Below are 24,715 nucleotides of genomic sequence, written 5' to 3' on the forward strand. Positions count from 1 at the left end.
AAAAGGAAACAATACTTTTCCCAACCACAATGCTTTTATGCTTAATAAAAGCTTTTAATTAAATAGAAAGTCTGGAGTTCCTTCGGTTTATATAATGATTTCACAAAATGCTAGGTCTTTTTTTTATAAAGAATTGTGCCTGTTTCATATTCACTTTTCAAACTACCCCAAGTTAGTGAGGGCAAATATTTTTGCAAGCAAGCAAACAAGGAGAGATGGAGATTCAGAAATATTACTATAATTACTCTTCCAGAGGCATTTTATTGATAGACATAAGGACACCCTAGCTTTGTCAATTGAGCTATCTGAGAAGTGAAAAAGTGCCAAATGGGATGAATGATCCAGCTATTTAATTGATCCATGATTTAGCGCTGCACAGCTTAAGGTAATTATTTCTTCTTTACATTTGTCCTTCCAGAAGGTGAGAATTATCCAACATACTCTTCTAAATGCCCTAGAGTTCAGATGTGGAAAACTAGTACAAGTTAAATAAAGTTACACAAAAGTCCTATCAGTGCCTTTGGTTTCCGTATGCATTTCTACACTTTCCTTAAATCTAAAGAGAACTAAAAATAAAGTATTTGAATCTGGCTAGTTTATACTATACATATTTTTTTCTCCCTCATAGGAATATACCTCAACACTGTTACTCAACGGTTATGAGACCCTAGAAGATTTAAAGGATATAAAAGAGAGTCATCTCATTGAATTAAACATTAAAAACCCAGAAGACAGGATGAGGTTACTATCAGCTGCTGAAAATCTCCTTGATGAAGAAAGTAAGTGTACACACCTACTTTTCTCCTTTGCTGAAAATCACATTTCAATGTAAAGAGTAGAATTATTAAAAACAAAGCCCCAGTTTTATTTACTGAGAATCATACAAAGCATCCTTTCCCATAGAATAAGTATTTTCTTATCTATTTGGAAACAACAACTCTGGTCAAGTCTATAATTAGGAAAAGGACTTTTTTTTTTTCCTTATTGGACTCAGCAAATGAAAAGGACTTTTCCGGGCATCTCATTTAGATTCTGCAGAGCTATTAATTTACACACAAGTGGATGTCTGCATTCCCAAAGACTGAGGGAGTTCGAGACAAATATTTAGTGACAGCATGAGCCATTAGTGAGAAATGTCATATGCAACTTCTGTAGAACAGCACAGAACAAGGCTCTAAGCTAATGAGCTTTCGCGCCACACAGGAAAATTCATTTCATTACCATATAGTCACATCTTGTATGTGTTTATAGTATTCCTTCAAAATGTTATAATAGCTTGCAAAAATATTCAGCACTCACTTTTATTATCTGAGATGGTTCTCTGTATTTGTAACGTATAAACTGGAGATGGAGTAATTCATGCACATTCACTTACCGACTGGGTTTGTAAAGATAGGATAGCTTTTGTTTTTACAGTTGCCCAATCTGAACACTCGTCTTTCTAAATCTGCTCAGCCTTCTGAAACCCTGAGCTCAGAATATGCCAAACTCCACAAGGAATATTTTATTAGGAAGAAAAGAGGAAGGTGTCGACTTTTAAAGATGAAAAAGAACTTACACTGTCTAATTCAACTGTTCTCTTTCAAAAATGATATGAATCATGATCATTAGCTACTTTTTTTGAATGTATATTCTGAGGAAAACTTGATCCAAGATCGTTACATTTATTATCTTCTTCCATGCACTCCACATTTCTGTGAGTCCGATAGTACTATCCCTATATTTATAACGAGAAACTGAGAAGATGAGTAACTTGTCCAAGTTCACACACGTAGCGAATTGGAGAGCCAGGACCAGTGTTTGTGATGCTACTATACTTTCCACAAATAACAGCCCAGATGGAGAGCAAGGAGGAAAGTTGTATTTAGGACCCAGGCCTCCTGAGTGTCTCTCAGTACGTTTGCCTATATCCTAGACCTCCTCTGCTCCAAAACGGGCACAGTACGTGTTTCCACAGTGGCCTTTTATCTAGTAGGAATAAATGTACTCTTTTGGAAACTGTATCTCAGTTCTCTTGAGTTTGCATAGAGCTTCATTCTTTTCAAAGAGCTTTCACATGTAAGACTAATTTGGCACCTGCAGAATTTATTTAATCTTAGGCCTATGTGTTTACACGCATTCTTTGAAGTTGTGGAGACTAGGAGAGGGAGATGGGGTCACAGAGGCAGACAAAGGTCAGCTTTAAGAAAGGAGCCAATTTACTCAATAGTACAAGACAAAACAAAACTGATCAGTGTCAACTGATGTAGCAGTATCTTTCAGTAAATGAGGCAGTTTATTTCACCCTTATCATTTCAAAACATGGATCCTCACTAAATAACAGGCTACAAAAGAGATTCTGTAGATTTCTTGTAAATGAGAATGTTCGGTATCGTTGTCAATACCCTCCCAAATAATTTGATGTTGAAGTAGAGCAAGGAAGGAGAGCATTTTTTGAACACTTGTAAATACATTACTTTTCTTCTATAATACTATCCATGTGGGTATTTTGTCCATCTTACAGATGAGAAAATATTTCAGAGCTGAGTTGCAAAGAGGCCAACGAGCTAGATAAGTAACAGAGCTGGAGTTTTAAGCAAAGGCAGTCTGCTGTAAAAATCCAAGTTCTTTCTTCCACACATGCAAACTGGTAAATATAGAAAGAACAATGAATATTTGAAAATTGAAGTTTTCTATGATGCCAGTTTCCTCAAGGGCTTCAGTTAGGTTTTCCGTCTCAGAAAGTAGAAGTTAATATTTCAGTGAGAACAGAAACCTTGCAGCAACATCACTGCCTTAAAGGTGCAAGGCTACTGTGGCTGCATTGCAACAGGACTTGAGAATAGGAGGGGCTTAGACAGCCTGGGTGAGAAGGGTTTTTAGCCATAAAACAGTGGTCAGTCTGGACCCACGGAGGGAAGATTGGTCTAGTGCCAAAGGCTTGGGCCATGGAAGGCGTCTACTTAATTTATTCATCCACGTCCTATTCCCTATTTACTTTCTATGTTAACAAAAGAACAATAATATATAAATGACATCGTATTAGAGCTAGGTGTAATTTGAAAAAACATCTGACCCAAATGCTTCCTTTGCAAGATGGAGAAACTAAAACTAGATTAGCTAAATGGCCTTCTCAAGGTCACATATCTAGAACCCAGCCTCCTAAATCTATTATAAACATATTCTACTATGCCCTCATCTCTGAAAATGAAACACAGTATCTCCAAAGCACGATGTGACTTTCAATGTTTAATATAAAAAAGTACAAATCCCCCAAATTATTTCCCTTATAAGACTTCAGAAAATGGTATTTGAAGGTCACTAGAAACTGACCATTTAGCAATAGCCAGTAATGTACAAACCTACACACACTGAGTCAAATTCTGGGGGATGAAAACTAGAAAAAAATCCCGATGCAACCAGTGTTTGTTGTCAACACACAACGCTGAGATTTTTCTTATTTTAATCTTACGGTCTAAAGTAGTGCTAGAATATACATGTCAAAAAGATGCATATTGCATGTTAGGCTATTCTGACTGAAAGCTATTTATCTTATATGAAACTGCTTTGCTCAAGAAATAAAGAAGAATGACTTCTATTTGTTGATAAGATGGTGAGTTCTGATGATTCGGCACCATGCTGCTGCATGCTTATTTTTATCTATTCTCTACTCTGTGAATCATATCTTCTACAACCATGCTAAAGATTAAATGCACAACCTTCATGTACCTTGAATGATAAAGACCTTGAATATATGGTTATATGAAACTAAGATATTATTAAAAACAAATGTATGTCACAGTCACAGTCACAGGTTAAAAAATAGTTAGCTCTGTGTGTGTGTGTGTGTGTGTGTGTGTGTAAGAATAAGGTATGCAAATTGGCCAGGATTTTATGCATGCATTTTATCTTGATCATTGAATAAAGCCAACTTGGGGAATGTCAATAAATTCCTAGTTTAGAGCTTCTTAGGTTGGGAACTGGGAAGTTTTGCTTGCCATTTTTTCAGTATAAAAATTAAGGAGAAGGGGCATCTGTTTCGAGGGCAAGTTAAAATTTTGAGATGATGAAGGGAATACTACAAGCCCCATGTGAGCCTTTCATACATCTAGAAGGACCAAGAGGGTGGGACAATAGAAATCTAATACTTAGAGCAAGAAATTTTCCTTTTCTCTTAGGCCAAAATAGATAGCATTGTACCCACTCTGACCTTGAGAATGTAAAGTGGATTAAAGTGTTTTAGGTCACTGCTTGACAGGAGGTAAAGGGGTTTCTCCTACAAGCTGTTAGAAGGGTTGGTGAGTGGTGTTAGCGCTGATTACAGGATTACCTCTGCATCAGGAGAATGACTTTGGGGTTCTGCAATCCCAGCAAGGCCAGTACCGAGATATTCTGAATTCACTCCCGTGTTGCATTAGAACTGAGCAGAATTAGGTCACTGGCTCCCTCAGCTGGGAATCTAGATGAGGATAGAAGAAGAAGAAAAACTGGGGTGAGACTCGGCTTTTGAAGGAGCAAAAGAGCAGAATCTGTTTATTTTGTGCACATTAGGGTTTCTCTATTTATCATCTGAATTTTAAAATGCTTTGTTTGCTTTGAATAAATATCCCCAGTAAGAACAGAGAATGTGTGTGTGTGTGTGTGTGTGTGTGTGTTGTTCATAAACACAACCTTCAAGACCCTTTTGCCTAGCTAATAAATGCCTCTTGCAAATAATAAGAAAGTTAACTGCTATTTATAGTAAACATTATCTCTTTATTCTGAACTTGTTCCTCTTTTCCCACATTTAGAGGCACTTTGATGTGTTTTAAAAGTGTGTCTATGAGAATGTGTACATTGTCCTCAGGGAAAATGGGTGATGGGAATATCTTGTTGTCCCTATAGCACAGAAATAATTAACTTTTAAATTGGAGGGGAAAAAAACAACAACTGAGTGACCGCATAAGCACACTGTACGAGAAGCTGTGTATAATATATTTTAGTGAACTGCAACCTTTGTTTGCAGGGCTTGGTGAGGAGGAAAGGGGTGGGGCGGGTTGCGTGCCAGGATGTTGGCACCAGCTGTGGTCACAGCAGCTCCACGTTGCTCAGCTATCCCCAGTTGTGCCTTCCTGCCTGCCTACCTGCCCAAAACGATGCAGGGCAAGAGGCGAAGCCCAGCCAGGAGCCTGGAACACGAGCTGCCAGCGGGGAGATTTGTAGTTCTGCCAAGCAGCAGTCCAGCAGTTGACCTGACAGCGTGCCAGGGTAGCTTGGTGCCCTAGCCCCTGACATGCATGCCTGGTGTTTCCAACCCGCTTGCCATATGATTTGAATCTAGATTCAAGAAAGGTGCAGCTTTTAAGAAAAGATATGCTAACCATCCACATATACACACTAGAGAAGGCACACAGCCATTTTATTCCTATGTACTTATGTTTATAAATTGTTAAATTAAAAAAATACGTATTTCTAGTCAGAGCTGTGGGGCTTTATGCAATTCAATTTCTTCAGATTACTCTTCGGTTTTACTGCCCCCCCCCCACACCAAGATTTAATTTACAATCGATGCCATATTCCATATGATACACAAAACAACAAAATGAAATGTAAACATATTTACTCTTCTATCAGAGAACCACTCCCAGAGTAAAAAGCCCGCGGAATTTTAACCTCAGTCACCTAAGGAACTTGTAATGTGCTTGTTTTTACCTTGTACTATGTTTGTGTACTAGGGGTGACTCTGTGAGGATGACCCTGGTCAAACAGGACTGAATCCTCTGTTACCAAGTGCCTTCCCAAAGCCCCTAGTTCTGTGCTTTGCATTGAGTGGATGGTTTACAAGTACAATGAATCATCATTGAGTGAGGGGATGAAGAGTTTTATAAATCGTAGGCAAACGTTTTTTTCTGATTGTAAAGCTTTAAGTCCCTGGTAACCCCACCCCGCACATAAAAGTTTTTTAGTAGGCAGATGGGTGTTTGTATGTGTGGTCAAAATGTGTGTTATGTATATGCTAACCACGTGTGCCTGTATATTCACAAGTACATATGAGCACTTTTCTAGAGGGCAATAATGTAAAAGCTATCAAGTTTGAAATGTGCAAACTTTTGTATCCAGAAATTTGATTAACTTCAACATATAAATGTGTAAAAATACTAGCTAAATTACTAGTACTTTTAATTAAGTGTGAACTTCCAGTAATAATTAATTGTTAAATTAACTAGTATATGCAAACAATAAAGTAGAATGAAGATATTAAGAGAATGTAATGCATACTGATATAAAAATATGTCCAAAACATATTAAAATAGTGCAAGCAAATTGTAAATCAGTGACATGCAGGGTAACCCTATTTTTGTCAAATAAGCTTTAAAATAATGAAATTAGGTGTTTTTTTTTTCACTATACCAAGTAATTTAATCTATAAGAAAAATGAAACTCATTTCCCAAGGCCCATAATTAAGCAGTATGTAATGATAGTTTTTGATCTTATTTAAAAGATTCTTATCAAAATTGCCCAGTATGACAACTCAACCAAGGGTACATATTTCTTGGGACCAAAGCCTTCCACAAGGGCGTCTGATTGCCCAGAGTGGCATCTGTGCTGGTTTTGAGTGATTAGGTCTTAGGGGAGTTTGCCTCTGACCTTCCTGAAGCAGCCAGCATGCTGGAAGTGGAAGGTGCTGCGGATGTGAGTGAAAAGATTCACCCCCTGGCCCACATTTCATTACAAGGTGGACTAGGATGTTCAGATGCAAAGAGAGAAGTGCAAAAAGAGGGAGATCATTTCAGCTCCTGTGTTCTCGTGGCCTCCAGAAAACAGTAGCAACTGGTTATTCCAGGAAGGGACTCTTGTTTTTAATTTGGGATTTTTCTAAAAGGTAGGTTAGTATTTAAATGAAATGAATACCAAAAATTCATTCTAATTATAAAATTAACATGTTCAGATAATTTAAGGATGTGCTTAAAACAAAATCAGAAACAACTACAAGTTGTGCCGTATTGTCTACTGAATGCTCCTCCTTGGACAACACTGCACATGTACAAATAAATGCAGCTGTAGTTACCTTGAGAATGCCTGAGTTTTATTCTGAAAGACTCAAGTGGGGCTCCAACATGAGGGTGAGGTTTTGAGCCATCCTCAAAGAGGATGACATAACTTTGGCTTTTTCTCTTTGGAGACGGCACCAGTAGAGAAAAAGGAGGATAGTAATTCAAAAAGCCAAGAGGCATATTCATTTGAATTTCAACAACATTTCTTATTTGATCTTTAGTGCCTATTTCCTTTAATTAATCTGAACATCACGTTCTTTTTATTTAAAAAAATATGTTTATTGAGCACTTTCCCTGGCCAGGCATTTTCCTATGCCCTCTAGATTGCATTATGTTATAATGAAACAGAAGCCCAAAGGAGGCAGAAGCATCATACCTAAGACACACAAGACAGTAAAGTTAAAATCTGAAATATTTGGGTAAAGAAACCTGAGAAAGAAACCTATGTGAATACAGGACAGATTTCTCTCTTTAGAATATGAGAACTTTTCTCCAGCATTAGGATTTAGTTTGATTTCCTTAAAGCTTTCTTCAATTTTAGTATAATTGAAATTGCCTGTATTTAATTAATTAAATGCCACAGTTCCAATATAATTATTTTATGAATAATTATATTAGCTGTCTTCTGTTTTAATCACCATGCCACTTTTTATCTTTATTGATGACTATCTTAAAATGTTGAACCATGGGCTTTACACAATTCCATAAACATTTTGGTAAGAAATAAAATATTTTAATATTCAGATTAGCTCTTTATGACAAAATATTTCCTCAATAATTTTTTCTTAACATAATTATTTTATTTTCATTATATAGAGTACAGAACTGTATGGGGCTGCTTTCTGGCCTTCTGAGTATTCCTGCTGTTAACTGGCAGTGATAAGAGACACCCTTTTCAAATTATTTAATAATTCCCCAATATACCCAGATTTGAAAATGTATAGTCTTTGGAGTATTTGCAAACCATTCAGGGGCTTATTGAAAAACTGTACCATTTTATTTTTTTGTTTTGTTTTGTTTTTTATTAAAACACAAAACATTATGGTGATGTGAGAAATAAAGAGGAAATCTATCTAAAATTTTAACACTTTCATTTGTGAATTATATGCATATGCCTATATGTTGTCACATAATGTTGATAATAGAATACTTAATCATAGATACTGATTTTTTTAACTTGACATATTATCAGAAAACACTTTGATATTAAACAAAGATGCACTCATATCTCATAATGGTAAGTCTATAATTTTGGAGGCAAACTGTTCCTTATTCCAATGTGTTATTTGCCTGGTTAGCTCAGATGATTGGACCATGGGCCAAAACCGAAGAAGGTTATCAGTTAGCATCAGGTCTAGGTAGGTCAGTTAGCTTTACTCTGTTTCACGGGCACATGAAGGGACTAAATGATTTAGAAAGAAAATACGGATATATTAGCATGAATTCATCCCCTGTGCTGGAAAAACTATCCATAGCACTAGACCTAGGTTTGTGCCAATCCCGAAGCCATTAGGGTCAAGATGGAAAAAACAAAAACAAAACAAAACAAAAAAAGAAGAAAAGGAAAACCTTGACCTCCAAACACAAAAACTGAATACTATATAGCTTTCATTCCCATAATATAACATAATGGCCTGCCTTTTCTTTTTATAGTTACAGTTGAGGGGCTCTAGCTGATCACCTGCCTGAAATTATTGCTAGCCTGGTGGGAAGTGTTTGAGGACGCATAGTCATGTTTTCACTTCACTAGGAAATCATTTAGCAAATTACTGCTGTTCTGTAAATTACTGTGCTGCATAACTTTCATACTGAGAAACTATTTCCTTTTTCCATAGAAATTGCAGATAAAAGGTTTCTACAATAAATAATCTGTATTTAAAACAAACCAATTCCTAGAATTGAGAGAATGTGATATAGCATTTCTCGTGTGAAACTAAAAACAAACAAATACATTTTATTGCCAATATTAAAAAATGACATAGTCTCTGTTAAAGTCAGATTTTCATTTATTGTTTGTTTTCTTCGTTACCCTTTGAGGTGAATGGACACAGCCTTCTGAGGATGAAATAACAAGCTAAGTACTTATCTTTTGAAAGGAAAAGAGCTGGTTTTGGAAATCAGAATTCTTTAAGTCTAAATGTTATATCTTAAAGAGGGCCCACAGTCAGTAATCAATCTAAATAGAACACAGTATTGGGAGCAGTTTTTATTATGCCAAGCTCCGTTTAAAATGTCAGTCTGAAGGGAATTAACTCTGTTCTTTTAATTTTGTGTTGAGGTGATAGGCCCAAATACAATCTGGGGAAATATGGCTCCGCTCACACTCCAAATATGGTGAATCACTGCTGATGTAGCAGGAAGCATTACAAAAGGACTAATTTCTCCGGCCTTTTCCAGAAACACTTGGATAATAAACTCAGAGCTTGTTCTTTCATTTCAGTGGCAATAAGATACAAAAGCTGAGGCAGGGGAGCTAAGTTTTCTTCAGAGGATGAGGTCCCATTTCATCGCTGTCTTTTCATAGCAGAAGGGCTTGGAAACAAAACCTAATGACCCTTATTCACAAACACTAATGAAGTTAAGAAGATTCCTCCTAAACTTAAAAAGTTGCTAAGACTAACAGAGAAAATGTTTCATGGTAGCTAAAAGTTTTAAATAACAATCTCAACTGATACATATTAAAATTAAAGCTCCTTATACCTAGAAGTAGTTAAAACATCACCAGACTTAAATATCTGATTCTTGAATCCACACTTCAATGAAGTTGTGGCATGGGGATCCTGATTTCGGCTCAGGACATCATCTCGCGATCTATCTTGAGATGAAGCTCTGAGTTCGGCTCAGCACTGGATTTGGAGCCTGCTTAAGATTCTCTCTCTCTCCCTCTCCCTTTGCCCCTCCCCACTCTTTCTCTCTTTCTCTCTCTCTCTCTCAATAAAAAGAATAAATAAAAAAAATAAATAAAGTTGTGGCAAATATAGCAAAGGTTCAGAATAATGGCATAAACATTTTATTGTTGCAAATTAAAGCTTTGAGGAAAAGGTTAAAAGAACTGTTATGATTCATTTTGAAGATGAGTAGACTAAAATGATCTTTATCCTTTTCCCCACCTTTCTCAACCTGTGTTCCTCATCCAAACCACAGAATACAAAAAATAATGTGACTCTTTTCTCCATTCTTCCATGGATGCTATGTAAAAGAGTACCATTCTAGATACATTGAAGTTAATTCATTACCTACAAGGACGCCTCAGGGCACCAGGGCTCAATTCTTTCCCATAAAGGATGTTGATAACAATTGGATACACAGTAGAACTTAATGTTGACAAGATATCTGGAGCCTAGAAACCGCATTTAAAAAGCGGGATATTTGTAGAGAAGACAAGGGGTGGATTTCTTAAAGATAAATTACTTAGCATTTTACTTTTTAAAAGTCTATTGAGGAAAATTACAGTTTCCTTCTTCCAGGATTTTGAAGTTGGGATTTATTTTCTCCTCACTAGAATAGGATGAAGTACATAGTCTCTGACAGCAGAGGTCTTGTCCCACCCTGAAATGTATGTGTTTGGTTCTTCCAAAGTGGAGTTACTCACATCATGCAACGTGGGGAAGCTCTGGGGTTAGAAGGGGAAAGAGCTAGACATGCTGATACTGCTGACAGGTGGTGACCTAAGATACATCTCCTCCCTGAGGACCCCATCTCATGATGCGGAGAAACACACATTTACTGGTGTCAGGGAAGTCATAGAAAGAAACTTTGCATTGACAAAGAGAACATTGATGCTGAAGGATTCTTGAGAAGAGTAACACTTTATAGTGCTGCTTAGGTTCTTTAAAAATACTTCCTGGGGTACCTGGGTAGCTCAACCAGTTGAGGACTCTGGCTCTTGATTTTGGCTCAGGTCATGATCTCACAGTTCATGAATTCGAGCCCCACATCAGGCTCTGCACTGATAGTTTGGAGCCTGCTTGAGATTCTCTCTCTCTCTCTCTCTCTCTCTCTCTCTCTCTCTCTCTCTCAAAATTTATAAACATGAAAAATATTACAAAAAAGTAAATATATATTTTGTTACATCTCTAATATCAATTTTTTTTTCAAAGAAACTGTCTGTGGAATCTAGAAATCTGCTGTGATAACAGAGTCACCAATCTGAATATAAATAATTGTTATCCAGAACTACAGAGATGTAGAAGACAAACCAAACAACTCAGATCCAATGAAAATGGTGGTGTTTTACGATCTAAAAGCAACCTGGTTCTTATGCTGATTTTTCTGTTGAATGCAAACATAGGAAAATCTGAGTGCTTTAAGTTTTATTAGTTAAATTCCAAGTAATTGAAGTCTAACTGTACATTGTTGCCCACAGAGATTTTTTTTTCATTAATCTACATTATCATGATTCTAGAATCGTTCACAAAGATCACCATTGAGGTGTATTGTACAGTTAAACTACAAAAGACTTTTTCTAATGTTACTTTAAGGAGTATTTGGACAAGGCATCAGTCAAACTGTGGATACAATCTGCTTTCTCTGGCAACTTATCATTAATGTAAAATGAGAGTCCATATTGATCTTCGCTTATGCAAGCAGTTCACATGAATCCCACAAAACTGCAAGTGAGCAAAAAAGAGGGCAAACTTTATCTTCTAGGATAGCCAGGCTTGAATATCTGAGTGTAAATATCTCTTTAATAACAAACAAATACATTGTTTACTTATGGAAGTTTCAAATGTAATGAAGTCAAGGTTGGTACAGTTAAAATGGCTCAAAGATGAATGAGTGCATGATAAAACTTGTCTTGGCTTCTCCTAACTACTGCCCTCTTTTCCATTTACAGCTATTCAAGAGCAAGAAAATGAATCTGTGCCCCTATCCTTAAGCCCAGACATCTCCTTAAATAAGTCACAGTTAGAGGACTGCCCAAGGGACTCTGGTTGTTATATCTCATCAGAAAATTCAGATAATGGCAAAGAAGATGTGGAGTCTGAAAATCTCTCTGACATGGTACAGAAGATTACTATCACAGAGCCAAGTGACTGAATACACATTCTCAACTTTATATCTACAGACACATTCCACTTTAATTCTATTTGAGCTAAAAGATCAAATAGGAGAGAAAGAGAAGTATTTGCGAACACAACGTGAAGTTAAAAAATTTTAATCAGAATGATTTTACACAAAAGTTCATGTCTCCAACATTCCCAATTATTGTAAATAGTATGTATATTTATTATTTTGAATGCTACATGTTAATATTTCATTTGCCTGTATGAGAAGAGGTATGGTGTAAGTCTTTGGTGTGTGTGAGATAAGATTTATTCATCTTTATTTTCTAAGTGCAACATGAAACATTCCGCAGGGAAAACTCATTTTTTCATCCCTGCCAGTTTTGAACTTATGTATGTTATTGAACAAATAGTAATGGAGAGAGTATCTGTATAACCAATTGTCCAAGCAGCAGTTACACTCATTTTTATACTTAATAGGAAAGTGTGAGTTGATACTGGAGACATTTTCTCTTGATCCAGAGTGGAGTTTTAGTAATTATTTTTTGTTGATTTCTTCACTGTTATCTGCTATAAAAGAAGAGTTAACAAGATGTTGTCAATTCTTATTTAGTAAAACTAATTTTAATAATTGTACAGATGTTTCATTTTTAATTATAAATATTTTAAATTTTGAAATAGCCTAATTTTAATAATAAAAAGAACTACGTGCATTTACTCTTTTCCACACGAGTGGTGCTTAAGGTATTTTTTAATGTTTTGACTTCTAGACAAAATATCTCTTGCCATACAAGGTTTTATAGTCAGTCTCTCTCTCTCTCTCTCTCTCTCTCTCTCCATATATATATATATATATATATATATATATATATATGAATCCCACAAAACTGCAAGTGAGCAAAAAAAAGGGCAAACTTTATCTTCTAGGATAGCCAAGCTTGAATATCTGAGTGTAAATATCTCTTTAATAATAAACAAATACATTGTTTACTTATGGAAACAATATATATATTGTTATATAATTTTAATATATATATTTTATTATATATATTTTATATATATATATAAAATTTCCAAACCAATCAACACTTCAATCTGTCTCCTCCTGATAGATCTGTGTCATCCAACTTCCTGAATACTTCTATGTCTTAGTCAGCTCAGGCTGTGTAACAGAATACCACAGATTGGGTGGCTTAAACAATAGAAATTTAATTTCTTACAGTTCTGGAGGCCAAAAGTCCAAGATGGGGCTGCAGCATGGGTGGACTTTAATGAGAGCTCTTCCTGGCTTACAGATAGCTACCTTCTCAATGTGTCCTCACACATCAGAAACAGTAAGCTTTCTGGTGTTTTTTCTTAGAAGGGCACTGGTCCAATCATGAAGGCCCCACCCTTACAGCCTTATTTAAACTAATTATCTCCTCAAAACTCCATCTATAAATACCATACACTGGTACCATACACTGGGGTTGAGAGCTTCAACATATGAACTTTGTGGGGAGAGGGGTCCAGTTCAGCCCTTAACACTCTAGAAGCTTCAACTCAACATACCTAAATCTTTGATTTTCTCTACAAATTTGCCTCTCCTTTTTTATTCCAAACAAAGCTCTCTCTTTAATGGCACCAATACCCAGTTACCCAAAACAGAAAATCATTTCTCACTTCATCTCACTCATACATTTCTCATACAGATTCAATATGTAATCAAGTCTGACCTCTAGATGTGCTCTGCCATTCATGGCTTTCTATCCATTCCCATGGCTACTGTATTGCTTTGGAATATCATTATCTCATATATTAAATAGTGCAATGGCTTTCCAACTCACCCCTGTTCTACCTGTGCCCTACCTTTTAATCCATCTTCCCAAAAGCTTCCAGAAAGATCTAACCTGTATATCAAATCATGTACTTCCAGCTTGAAATTTTTTTTTAGCTCCTCACTATCTGTAGTATAATATTTAAACTTTCTTCCAAGATACATAAGATTCTTCACAACCATTTTTTTACCTAACCTATGAGTTGTATCCTTCCTCTCCTTTCTCTCATTCTACGCTCTGCAGCCATAACAATCTAGTTGCAATTCTACAAATTCACTATTTCTTTTGTGACTTTTCTTATGCTATTTATTTTCCTGGAGTGGCTACTATGAATTTCTACGTCTAGGAGACTCCCTCTGTTTTTCCTCTTAAGACACATCACAAAAGTCACTTATTCTGTGAAGTGTTCCATGATTTCCTTCGGTGTACTTCTCTGTGTTTCCATAGCAACTTGTATCTCTGTTGGTTATGGCACTTAACATATTATACTTTATCTATTTGAAAGGCACTTGCCCTTCCACAACACTGTGATCTTTTTGTGAAAGAGATCCCTGGTGCCTGGTACAATACTGGGTACAGAATGGGAACTTAGGAAATGTTTGCTGAAGTGCATTGAATGGAATTATTCCCATATAACAATTCTATATTTATGTTTAAATCAATGTACTTAGTCTATAGGTAAATGCCTGCCAAAGTGATCTAAAAGTTTCTTAAATATGTAAAACACAATACTTTAGGAAAAATCAGGAAACACAAAATGTTATTTCAAATGCTGGGAGACAATATTACACTGTTAATCTCTAGTGTATTTTTCCAGATCCATGAGATTTAATCCTATATGCAGCGCCCAGGTCAGGAGTAAATCACATGCCTACTTCTATTCTTCCCTCTCCACAGCAGGAAATAGTGTTTCAGTTTCAACCCTCTAACATGCTTCTTGCATCATGGCCCCACTCCTGGCCATGGTCAGCACTCCAAATAGATTATTCTAGGACCTCCTTGGACACTGCGTAGCCACTGACCATAATTTTTAAATTTTCATCAACCTGCTGCCTCAGGGAGTTCCAGAGAGTACAGCTTCTTTATGAAGATACCAAGAAATTGTAGGTTAGGAACCATCTAAGGAACCGCTTAAATGTAAAATGGTGGAAATTGCTGGTGAAATGTCCTCAGCCATGATTTCTATCATTTAAAAATGAATATCTGGCATCCAGTCAAGGGTTTATGGAAAAGCTTATGAGCAGAAATGCCGCAAAGGCCATGAGGAGATTGAAGAAGAAGAGAGACTGGATTCCATGAGGTTCAAGTTACCAGAAGGATGACCCCATCACATAGCACAGCACTGAAAAGGATACCTGTAGCCATATACACCACACTAAAGAGAGTACTGCTGCCTTCATTTCACAGACTGGATCCCTGAAGCTCATTTTCCTTAGGTTTTCTCTCAACTATGGAAGCTGGATAAAGAGGAGTGAAAAGGCAAGACATAGTTCATCCAAGGTTGTGAGGCAGTTGAGAGACTTAGGCCTTCCACTGCCCTTGACTAGAAGATAGACAAGAATCTGAGCCTTTCGAGAGTGGATGTGAAGATGGTTAGAAAGTTGACATTTTAATGGTTACCAGATGATCACACTGCTTCTAGGTTGAAACCTGGTTTCAAGAGAGTCCCAGTCTTGTTCATTTATTTGCTCCCCAAGACATATATGCTCCCCAAGACTATGCCAATAAAGGCCCTTTGGCTCAGATAATCTGCATTAAAATCTTGCCATAGTCTCTCACTGGAACAAGTTGAGTCCTTCAGTACAGAAATGTTGTAAAACTGTTCTGGGATGCAAAGATTATTCTGATCCCAGGAATCAGAAATTACAAATTCAAGTATGATGTGAAGTATGCATGGCTAGAGAAATTTTATTCTAAGTGTGGATAAAATCCTTATAATAATTTTTTGATAATAAGAACAACAATGAGATCATTTAAATTCTGCCCCCTCATCCGATTCTTTTCCTGATATAAGTACCAATATACCTTAACCCTGAAATTGTTATCAGAAGCTTTTCTTTTTTATCAATTACATTTCTAAGATAATGAGTTAAGAAATAAAATAACTTTTAAAACTTCTAAAGTGATAGCTAAAGATTATCAGGTTTTAGACAACATCCAGTTCACTGAGGTTAGTCAAGCGCCTTGCAACTTCCTGTGTGAGGCCAAATTGATGACATTTCATGTTGAGAAACTTCCGTTACAGGCCTAAGTTCTGAGAAAAATAACATGAAGAAATTTGAGATACTCTGTCACGCCACACACACACACACACACACACACACGCGCGCGCTTCCATTCCCCCACCACCAAAGAAAACTGTGTAACTAATCAGCATGCACACTTCAAGAACTCCTTCCTAAAGTGGGAAGTCATGCTAAAATTATGTAAAGGTTGAGAGAAAAATGAATAGGGACTAAATATAGGTAAAAGAACAGCAGTTTCTAAATTTGACCAGGTTTTCTGCCTACAGAACTAAGATGGAAGCAACCCTTACTTTAGGCTACCTCCTATCTTACCATTGAATTCATCTGATCACACCCAATGTTGACCCAGAGGTCCTGGTTTGAGGATTATGTGACTTTGGGTGGATCACTTACCCTCCAAGCTTGCTTTTTCCCTCCTCTGTGAAATACAAATACTATAATACTAATATTTCATATTTCTGTGTTGATTAAATGAGATAATGTGTGCAAAAGACTCAGTACGGTGCATGCACTGCATGCATAAAAACTAATATCTGAACATAAAATAAAAGTGGTGCATACGCTACCATAGGACGGGCTTAGGCTCGTACTAATTGAAATTCTTCAGACCCAGATTGTATGAGGGCTAGGACAACTGTGTCTTCCAGTAGCAATGACAATCAGCTGATTCACCAGAACTTCACAGATAAATGACTGTTTTGTCCTGACAGAATATTTCTTTGTTGAGTTATGACAGTTTAGGAAGAGGCTGTATGGTATTTAGCTTTGACTCCTCACTCTTGACACATAATAGGAATAATCACTTTTGAGGACTGAATGATTGAATATATAATTAAATGCCCACATTAATTAATTAAATAACATAAAACAAGATTTGGGGTTATTACTTTTATTACTGCATCTTGGGCCCAGGTCTTTACAGTATGGAGTCACAGCTGACTGTGCAATAGCCCACACAGAAGCCCTTAGAAAGACACCTTAACTGTAGATTTTCACATATTTACAAAGCTTACAGGCATTTAGGCAAATGATCTGCCATGGGAAAAATCACAGCACAGAGGAAAATATGAGCTTTTCATTATTCTCCCTTTCTTTCTTCATCATGCAAACTTCTCACATTTGAATTACCAACAGTCTGAGTATTAGGTTGTCTGCGTGATGTAGATTATAAATTAAGAAGCCATGACGGAAAAATCTTAAAAGTGACATTAGTGTGTTCAGAGATCTCCTTTGGCCTTCTGGGGTCCCTGGTGGGCCTGAGGGCAGAGCACGGTCTCCTCTTAGGGAAGGAGTGGAATCCTGATGCAGAAGGCTAACGGGATCGTTTTCCTCTCTGAGTTTTTGGGAACCGTGCCAAGTGAATGGGCAGGAATCATTCCATTTGCAGAGTAAAATGGGGTGAAAAGCACTTCTGGCACACTTTGTCCATATAAATTATACTTGTTTGCAATTCATCAACTCCTTCTCTACTTTATATCCATATGTAATGTAAATGATCATCTTTCTCTGAAGCTCCATAACGATGTGCAGCTCCAAAATGTGATATAATCAGCTAAAAGAGAGCAGATGGAAGTTTTTCCCCCAATATGCATATTCATAAAAAAATAGAGAACTCAACAAAAGGAGATACAAAAGTACTTCTACCCTGGGGGGCTGCTGCATGGACTTCTGTACAAAAGTAAGTTGGTTTTCTGCAACTATTCATTCTTGAAACCTTTACTCATTCACTCCTGCAGCAATCATTGAAAATGCTCCAGAAAAAAATCTTTTTGAAAAGTAACAAATATATTTCCCTTTAGATTTTTTTTCATTGCACCTTAGAACCCATGATTGAGGAAATGATGGTTAAATATTGTACCAGAGAAATATAATTAGAAGGCAAACCACGTAGAAAAGTGAAGACTTCACCATGGCTTTAGCAATACAGACTACAGACATTAAAATTCACGCTGATATGGGCGCCTGGGTGGCTCAGTCGGTTAAGCGTCCAACTTCGGCTTAGGTCATAATCTCACGGTTCATGGGTTCGAGCCCCGTGTCGGGCTCTGTGCTGACAGCTCGGAGCCTGGAGCCTACTTCTGATTCTGTGTCTCCCTCTCTCTCTGCCCCTCCCCTGCTCACGCTGTCTCTCTCTGTCTCTCAAAAATAAATAAATGTAAAAAAAAATTCACACTGATATACTAAAAAAAGCTATATAGAGAGAATAATAAACTGTCTGGATAGCATTTAGCTATTATATATATATATATATATATATATATATATATATATATATACATACATATATTTACTCAGAGGCTAAGGTTGTTCCTTTGTGTGTACTGGGTAAGTAGCATTGCTACTAGAAATTTTGTTAATGAAAACAGCCTCAGGAGATATTGTGAAAGAAAATAACCATAAAAGAAAATTTAAGAAATGGGTAAAAAAAGGGGGGGAGACATAAGAAAATCATTCAAAGTGTAACTATGAATTTTGGTCACAAAACCAAAGAGGTTGTATTCATACCAAAATTAGATGTTTCTGACCCTGCGTGTCTCCCTTCAGATCCACTCTCCACATGTGAGGCCCTGATATCCTTTTAGAGAGGCTCATCTGTATGGACAACATCCTTGATCTGTACCCTCGGGTTCCTGTTGGGCTCAATGAATGGGAAGCCCCATCAAGAGACTGGAGGGAGAGAGAGGAATGAGGTCAGGGTATTTGCTCACCCCATGAGATCACCTTATGTTGCCTGTCTCCCTTAAGGAAAAGTCTAAAAGTGTCATTCTGTACATGATTCTCCTTCCTTCAGATTCTGGTAATTGTTCCTTTCCTCTTACTTCTAAAGGCTTAGATTTAATAACTGTTCTGTGGCTGTTAGCTCACTACCTGCACAGCCTTTAATGGTTCCTTTACCCTTCACTGTGCCTATACTGTTGCAATTAGTCCATTTATAAATCAGCCTTCCTTGAATTATCCTAATTTGATTGTGCCATCTGCTTCCTTTTGGTAGCCGGACTAGTGTACTGATCTATCATTGCTCATGACTTTCAATTACTTAGGTCATGTTCTTGAGTCTAATGAGCATTGCTCCATGACTCCAGCATAACTACATTTACATGGTCTCAGGTCATTTCTATCTGTTTCACTACCAGCCTCCATCCCTACTGACAAATAGCTTTAAGGTAAAGCATTTCCACTAACACTACCAAAACTCATGCCCTTTACCCCTTTCAATTTCTTATTAATCTGTTTAATGAGGCCCATGCACATATTTCTCCTTTTTCCAAGCAGCTAAGAATCACTGGAATAGGATTGGCAGCATATAAATGAAGGTTTTCATGGTGCAGTTCATACCAACCTAAATGCATGGAACACATGTTCTATCCTTTCCTAATAACAGTCTATTTTGCTGTGAAACATAGGATCATTTCTATTGGGATAATATACAATCTACCAACATTAATATTCATCCATCAACTATGTAATAAAATAGAATGAAGCAAATGCATATTTTAGCTGCTTGCTACCTAATCAAAATATCTGACATTAATAGCATTTTGGTTTTTTTATAAATGAGATGGCACATTGATACTGGAATTTTACTAGTGACTTTTCACTGCTAAAATTCTTTAATTCTAAGTTATATTTCACCTACAGTATCATTTGCTAACATGGGTCTCTCATACACAAAGCCTCAGGACTCTTAATCTCAAAAGAGGTTATCGTAAAATATGGATGCCCAGATAATTTGCATGATTAATGAAAATATGTTTTAGAATATTAAACATTTAAGATGTTAGCATTTAGTAGGCTTTCTGACAGAAGTTAAAAGACTATTAGAATGACTGATGAATTGCTACAGTACATTAGCCCTCAGAACAGGGAATGTGCTAGAGGACATTTATGTAACTTCTTAGCGTTCTTGTTTTTTTTTTCTTCTTCTTCTTCTTCTTTTTCCCTTCCAGCTAAGCTGTCCTTTTGTGACCTTGGATCAGTTGTAGATGACCAAGCATAAGACTGTAAAGTTTTGAGAAACTTGAAAATGAAATGGAAGACCACTGACAGAGGGACAAAGAAAGCAATTGTATTAACCAGGGCTTTACACCTAATAACTGGCGCATAGTAGGAGATGAATAAAAATGGGCCAAAAAAATAAAACATCTTCTCTCCTGGTTCAAATGTCTTACCTCCACACAGTGGAAAAAATGAAACAAAATTCTTCCCTGTTCAGGCACAAGGTCACTGACAGTTTAGCTGTTCACAACTAGGCAATGTAGACAAACTTATTCTTTCCATTTGTTAGGAACTGCATTTTAAAATGAAGCTCCACCTACTGATATCTTCCTGGAGACTTTTGTTTTTTGATTGCTGCAGAGCTTATCGGGACCTATTTGGTCATTTATTTCCTCCTCTTGTTATCCTTAGAGATGAAATATACCAGAAAGGACTGTCATGGAGGTGTTTATATCCCCACTGGGTAAAAAGTAAAATACCATTGGAAAGGTAGGACCACAAGAAATACCAAAATAAATTCTTAAGGTAGGAGCAATAAACTGCTTAATGGCCTTGTTTTGGAAGAGACAATTAACATTACTTTAATTTATGTGAAGTATTATCATGAAGTTATGAGCTCCCTCTCTGAGCCCTACTTGCCAAAGCCTGCTTCTTTAGGCAGCATTTCCTTTATAGAACTATTTAGTTTATAGTTCTCCAGCACTCACTTACTGTATGGCACCCTCATTCCTGTGTCAGTGAGCATAGAGAAAAATATACTATTATACATCATCTAGAATTCCACCTCTTAGTCAGTAATGCAAAAATGGGCAGGGTAAAAGTATAGTAGGCTGATTAACCATTCCCAAAGACAGAAGATCCTAGTGCACAGAGCCTCGTAAATATTACCTTATTTGGGTAAAGGGTCTTTGCAGATGTGATTAATTAAGGATCTTTATATAGAGAGATTCTGCTGGATTATCTTGGTGGGCCCTACATATAATTACAAGTATCCTTATAATAGAAAAAGATTTCTTACACAAGGAAGAAAATGTAGTGTGAAGACAGAGCAAAGAGATTTGAAGATGCTGGCTTTGATGATTGAGTGATGTGGCCATAAACCAAGGGATTCTGGCAGCTACCAGAAACTGGAACAGTCAGGAAACAGATTCTCTTCTGCAGCCTCTAGAGGAAGTGTAGCTCTCCAGACATGTTTTGAGTTGTGGTGCAGTGATAACTGATTCGGGACTTCTGACTTCCAGAACTAGGGGAAAATAAATTTAAGCCACCAAGTTTGTGATAACTTGTTATAGCAGCCACAAGTAACTAATACCATGGATAAACCATTCCCAGCCTTAAAGAGAAGGATAGTAACCCCTATACATGGGTATTACTAGTAGACAATGGGGAAAAAATTACAGTATTAACAACCAATTTAATACAAAGGAATATTAACATATATATCTGCTGAAACCTGTGTATATTGTTCTTCCTTACTTTTACATGTGTTAGGTGAGTGTATTCAAGCAACTCATTTTTTAATAGGAAAAAAAGCTCTTTTATTAAAATACCTAATTTATAAATATGACAGTTAAATACATACTATTCTTACCCTTCAGATGTTTTAAAATTTCACTTAATAAGAGTATGCTTTCTTTCATCCTCCCCTGGAATACAGCTGTTATGAGCTAAAGGATAATGCAAGTTTAAAACATTCTTGTAAAACAGAACAAAACAAAAACTAGTTTTGGCTTTATTAAGAGTAGAACCTTCTTTAAGACTTGGAAATGTATGTTTTGCTGAAACAAAAATGTTTTTGTATGACTTATTTTGTCCTTCATTCCTTCATTCCTTCATTAAATATTGATTGAACATGTTCTGGGTGCCTGGAAACTATGCTAGGCTCTGGAAATAGCAAGATGAACAGCAACAACACCTGTTCTCAAGGAGTTAAAGAGTTCAGTTTACTCCTTTGGCAAATGTGTAAATAAGTAAATTCCTATGAAATGTGAAATGCTAAAGTAGTGACCGTAGCAAGTGGTGTGGAAGCAGGATCTAAAGATAAATCATTCACTTTAGATGATTCTATGAGCTTGAGAAGAGTTAAGTTGTGTCTTGGTAGAAAAAGAATTTAACATTACAGTGGAAAAGTTTCTTATTCCTTATTTGAGACATTTATAGACAAAACTGTATTCAAGGTTATAGACAAGATGCAACACCTTCAGATTTTGGATAACGGAATTAGCAAATTACGGTGGTTTTCTCATGGTTTCAAAAACAACTACTTGTACAATAAAGGTTGCTTAATTAAAACTTATCCAACTGAAACATCCATTTATCTGAAACAAATGCTTGTGCTATAGACATCAACCAACTCTTCACATGAGTAACTAACAATAAGCAATGGGATGATGCTCGATGAATATCAATTAAAACAAATTCTTCCCAATAAACTCTTTCTTAAAAAGATACATTCCTGGGTGGGCGTATATTTATATGCACGCACATACACTTTGCTATTGTAACTTGTCTTCTTTAAACATTAATTAGCATTAACTATTTATCTTAAAGATTTTAAGCATAAGTTTCAGGTGGGACTAGCTACATAATGGGGGATGTCGAGAGCTTAGAATAATGGCCTAGCACAAAATCAAAATGCAGAGCCCCATATTCAAAATTATTAAGACTCTTAAGACAATAGTAGCAGAGGGGCGCCTGGGTGGCACAGTCGTTAAGCGTCCGACTTCAGCCAGGTCACGATCTCGCGGTCCGTGAGTTCGAGCCCCGCGTCAGGCTCTGGGCTGATGGCTCGGAGCCTGGAGCCTGTTTCCGATGCTGTGTCTCCCTCTCTCTCTGCCCCTTGCCCGTTCATGCTCTGTTTCTCTCTGTCCCAAAAATAAATTTAAAAAAAAAGTTGAAAAGAAAAAAAAAATTTAAAAAGACAGTAGTAGCAGAGCATTAAAAAAATACGGAGCCTTTGTGGGAACAGAGTCCTGTGCAACACCACAGGCTACATGTCCGTAAAACTAGTCCTGGTTTCAGATATTCCTTATCAATTGTCCCCATTTGGATTGTCCCAAGGGCCATATTATAGATTATGAAAATGAGAATAACCTGCCTAAGAGTCACATTATGGTCATATATTTTTTTGCACAGGCCTATGTTAACTATAAAGGCATTGTTGGGGACCCATTAAAATTCTATCAGGATCAAAATTTTTCATGCTTGCTTGATTTCTCTTTTCTCTGCTTTATACAAACTTATCTAACCTATGAAGCAGGAAAAAAAAAATGCTATCGTTTCATTAAACTGTGTCTATCAGCCCTCTTACACTCGGTTGGGTTTGTGTGACAAGTTCTGGCCAAAGTTAGGACCTAGCTCCTAAATTCTCCTTTGAGGTTCATGTTCTCACCTCACTAGGTTTCCCTTATTCTTTCCTGACCTTTCCCACTCCTTTATTTGTATAGCTGGAAACAATGAACTCTGAACCAAAGAGCCCATTATAGGAAAAGCCTGAACCCCCGGGTCATTTTTGGAGGACAACCATTCAGGCTCTTTATGGTGTTTGACCCATATTAGAGTGCCACACAAAATTAAACTTTAATGTCTTAAGCCACTTATTATTACCCTAATACTCTGTGTTTGATAGTATAATAGTCTGAGACAAGGAGCATAGGACCCAGACCGGTATTTAGCTCATTGAGCGATTTTGAAACATCTTTTGAGAACAATGACTAAAGTCATCTTCTCAGTTGACTATAAATCTATGTGCTAGTCAATAGCTATGGTATTATCTCATGGAGTTCTTTACATTCTTATAATAACATGAATTTATAATTCACTTTCTTTTTTATTTGATTTTATAGTTTCCAAAGCACTCTTTCTTATGTAATTTTAGAGGATTCTGAGACATTGTAAAGACTTCAAAATTTATAGCAGTGGATTATCAGGGATAGAATGATCAATAGCAACAATGACACTTTGTCAAACATCCCTTTCAGATCTCACAAATTGTCACCTGTCAGCTTATAGGACTCACAGACCTCAATAATTCAGATTACCCAAGTAAGTATTTGATAGAAACCTTGGAATCTGGGCTGAGTCTAAGCATCTGGTGACACTGCTCTTAGGAAACTCGGTTTGGTGTTACTGGGAGGGACAAGGGGAGATGGCCAGAGTGCTTAGAATAATGGCAAGCGTTCTTTTCCCTTTGGCTGCAGAATGTCAGCATTTATGGGAAAAAGTCGATCAAGTACTTACTGGATCTGCTTAATCAAGCATAATTGTCACCATGTGACTGGCAGTTATTGGAAGCTCCTGTGTGAGACAGTGCCAGAAACAGTATGCAAAGAACTACCTATATTTTAGATAATGAAAGAAAAATAACTTTCCTCAACACAGGAAATGAACATGATGCAATTTAAAAGCATAGATTTTTGGAATGTGAGAGATTTGGAATAAGACTTGGTTTCAGCACTTATTTGTTTCAAGTTCTTCTAGTTTATTCCAGTGTAAAAGAAACGTTAGTGCCTACATTGCAGAGTTGTATCTTAAACAAACTTGAACAAGTAAGGCACCTAGCATGATATCTGCAATGTTTTACCTCTGTCAGGTCCATTGTTTGTATTAGTGATATTATCTTTGGTAATAATACTTT

General features: G+C 36.7%; 1 protein-coding gene and 1 long non-coding RNA gene across 9 annotated transcripts in view; one reads left to right on the forward strand and one right to left on the reverse strand.

The window, feature by feature from the left end:
• The window catches only part of SAMSN1 (SAM domain, SH3 domain and nuclear localization signals 1), a 140,141-nt gene extending 127,389 nt beyond the window's left edge, over window positions 1-12,752 (forward strand). For all 4 annotated transcript variants that reach the window (XM_019839502.3, XM_019839503.3, XM_019839504.3 and 1 more), the window contains 2 exons: window positions 629-779; window positions 11,852-12,752. In XM_019839502.3, the coding sequence (XP_019695061.3) occupies window positions 629-779; window positions 11,852-12,054 (354 nt within the window). In that variant the 3' untranslated portion in view covers window positions 12,055-12,752. The remainder of the gene's footprint in view (window positions 1-628; window positions 780-11,851) is intronic.
• LOC109503376 overlaps window positions 1-24,715 on the reverse strand; it is a 107,807-nt gene that overhangs the window by 1,434 nt on the left and 81,658 nt on the right. For all 5 annotated transcript variants that reach the window (XR_006584927.1, XR_002735834.2, XR_002162320.3 and 2 more), the window contains one exon: window positions 4,310-4,438. This is a non-coding gene — a long non-coding RNA (uncharacterized LOC109503376). The remainder of the gene's footprint in view (window positions 1-4,309; window positions 4,439-24,715) is intronic.

This window comes from Felis catus, chromosome C2 (assembly GCF_018350175.1).
Source record: "Felis catus isolate Fca126 chromosome C2, F.catus_Fca126_mat1.0, whole genome shotgun sequence".
Lineage (NCBI taxonomy): Eukaryota > Metazoa > Chordata > Mammalia > Carnivora > Felidae > Felis > Felis catus.